Source organism: Protobothrops mucrosquamatus, unplaced genomic scaffold, assembly GCF_001527695.2.
Source record: "Protobothrops mucrosquamatus isolate PMUCROS unplaced genomic scaffold, P.Mucros_1.0 scaffold4351, whole genome shotgun sequence".
In the NCBI taxonomy this organism is placed as follows: Eukaryota; Metazoa; Chordata; class Lepidosauria; order Squamata; family Viperidae; genus Protobothrops; species Protobothrops mucrosquamatus.
The window spans coordinates 9,795-11,986 of NW_015390265.1; the positions used below are offsets into that span (position 1 = coordinate 9,795).

Here is a 2,192-nt window from a genome sequence, read left to right on the forward strand (position 1 = left end):
GAAAAAAAAGTCCAGTTGCCTTTTGCAAAAGCACCTCTGGGACAGCCCTCCCCCCCCCCAAGCCGCCCCCCCCAACCCAGAGTAGAGTAGTCAAAGGCTTCCCTGTGGGGATGCTGCAACAGTCGTAAGTGTGAAACTGGTCATAAGTCAGTTTTTTCAGTGGTGTTATAAACTTTGGCCACCTGATGAGAAGGAAGGACTCCCTGGAGAAGAGCCTGATGCTGGGAAAGATGGAGGGCAAGAGAAGAAGGGGACGACAGAGAAGGAGGGGGCTGGATGGAGTCCCTGAAGCAGGAGGCGGGAGCTTCAATGGAGTCCATGAGATAGATGGTAGAAGACAGGAAGGCCTGGAGGAACGTGGTCCATGGGGTCGCGATGGGTCGGACATGACTTCTTCGCAACTAACAACAACAATAATTTTGAACAGTCCCTAAACGAACTTTGTAAGCTCATGAGGACTACCTATACGCCACCCCGCTCTGCCCTGTTCATTTCTGCTTTGGCTTCAAGTGGGCCAGGCCCAGCCCACAAGAACTGTCGCGTGGGCCAAATGCAGCCATTGTGATGCTCCACAAAGGAGATCTGGCACCTAGCCAGGAGTCCCTCCTGTCCCCAGGCACCCAGGCCTCCTCCTGCCCCCCTGGTGCCATCTCTGGTAAACCGGGGTCCCTTGCCTCTTGCTGATCCCTGGTCAGCTTTGAACAGGAGGCGACATGATTGGAGAGGAAGCTGGAGGCAGATTTTTGTCCTTCCTGGAGCCACCAAGTTTCATATACCTGCAACATGTCGGAAGCAGGAAGTCCATCTTGGGAGCTGCAGCCCACCCCACCCTGCTCAACCAAGACATCTGGCCCAGTTTGGCCGTGCTGAGGACAGTCGGACGGTGGGGCCTCTGAGGTCTCTTCCCAACAGGAGGGACTGAGGACGCTTCCTGAACCAAGGACAGCCTGTTCCTTCCCCACCAGCAATCAGCACCCAGATGAGCAGAGATTAACTCCAAGGTGAACATCAGACCAACAGTCAAGTAAGTTATACCCCAATCAAGAAAACCAATAGTAAACAGCTCAACTGAAGAACCTCTAAGATCACTCCAGGGAAAGACACTGGAATATAAACTGAAAGCAAAGCCCACTCCTTAGTAGCACTGATGATGTTACCTAGTTGGGTCATGAAACGTCTGCAAGAATACAAGCAAGCTCAAAGAGCACCAAGGACTCCATAGTCCTCCTCCTCCTCTTCCTCCTCCTCCTCCTCCTCTCTGCAAACCCCCTCCCTTCTAGCACTGATGATGTTACCTAGTTGGGTCATGAAATGTCTGCCAGAAAACCACCCAGCCCAGAGAGCCCCAAGAACTCCATAGTCGTTGTCCTCCTCCTCCTCCTCCTCCTCCTCCTCCTCCTCCTCCTCTTCCCCTCCACACACCCCACTTCTTTCTAACACTGATGATGTTTCCTAGTTGGGTCATGAAATGTCTGCCAGAAAACCACCCAGCCCAGAGAGCATCCAGGACCCCTCGATTTATTCTACCCAAACTGAATGTGAATCAAGGAAGGGTCCTCAAAGCATGACCCGACTGGGAGGTCTTAAAAGCAACAGAGGCTTGGGAGGGGGCTTCTTAGACCACCTTCCCACTCCTCTGCTTGATGGACAGGAAAAAGACAGGCGTCTCACCCATAATGGCTTCCTCGCAGACGTAGCCGCAGTCTCCCGGGCAGCACTTCTGGGTCCCTGGGCAGTGTTCATCCCTGGCACAGGTGGAGCAGGACCCGTTCTTCTGGCAGGCGCTGCAGTCCTGGGTGTCAAAGACGTCTCCCAAGGGGGGCATGTTGTAGCAGTAGCCATCCTTGGCTGCAAAGCACGGAGGAGAAGTGAAGCCCCGGGAGAGAACGAGGAGTGGGGGGGGGCTCTGGGGGTTAATTCTACTTTGAAACGGTTTTGTCCAAGAATCCTCCCCTTTGATCCTCCCCTTTCTCCAACTCCTCTGGACAATGAGAGGACACATCCAGCCTATCCAGCAGCCACTTGAGCAGGAATTGGTTGACTGATGGATGGATTGATGGTCTCATGGACCGATGGGTTGATGAATTGATGGATTGATGGATTGATAGATTTATGCACTGATTGATTGATCAGTTGGTGGCTGGCTGGCTGGCTGGCTGGCTGGCTGGCTGGCTGGCTGGCTGGCTGGCTGG

General features: G+C 53.8%; 1 protein-coding gene across 1 annotated transcript in view; it reads right to left on the minus strand.

The window, feature by feature from the left end:
• The window catches only part of LOC107298887 (boophilin-G2-like), a 14,773-nt gene that overhangs the window by 7,997 nt on the left and 4,584 nt on the right, over positions 1-2,192 (minus strand). Inside the window, exon 2 of the mRNA XM_015828248.1 lies at positions 1,672-1,848. Coding sequence (XP_015683734.1) covers positions 1,672-1,848 — 177 coding nt within the window. The remainder of the gene's footprint in view (positions 1-1,671; positions 1,849-2,192) is intronic.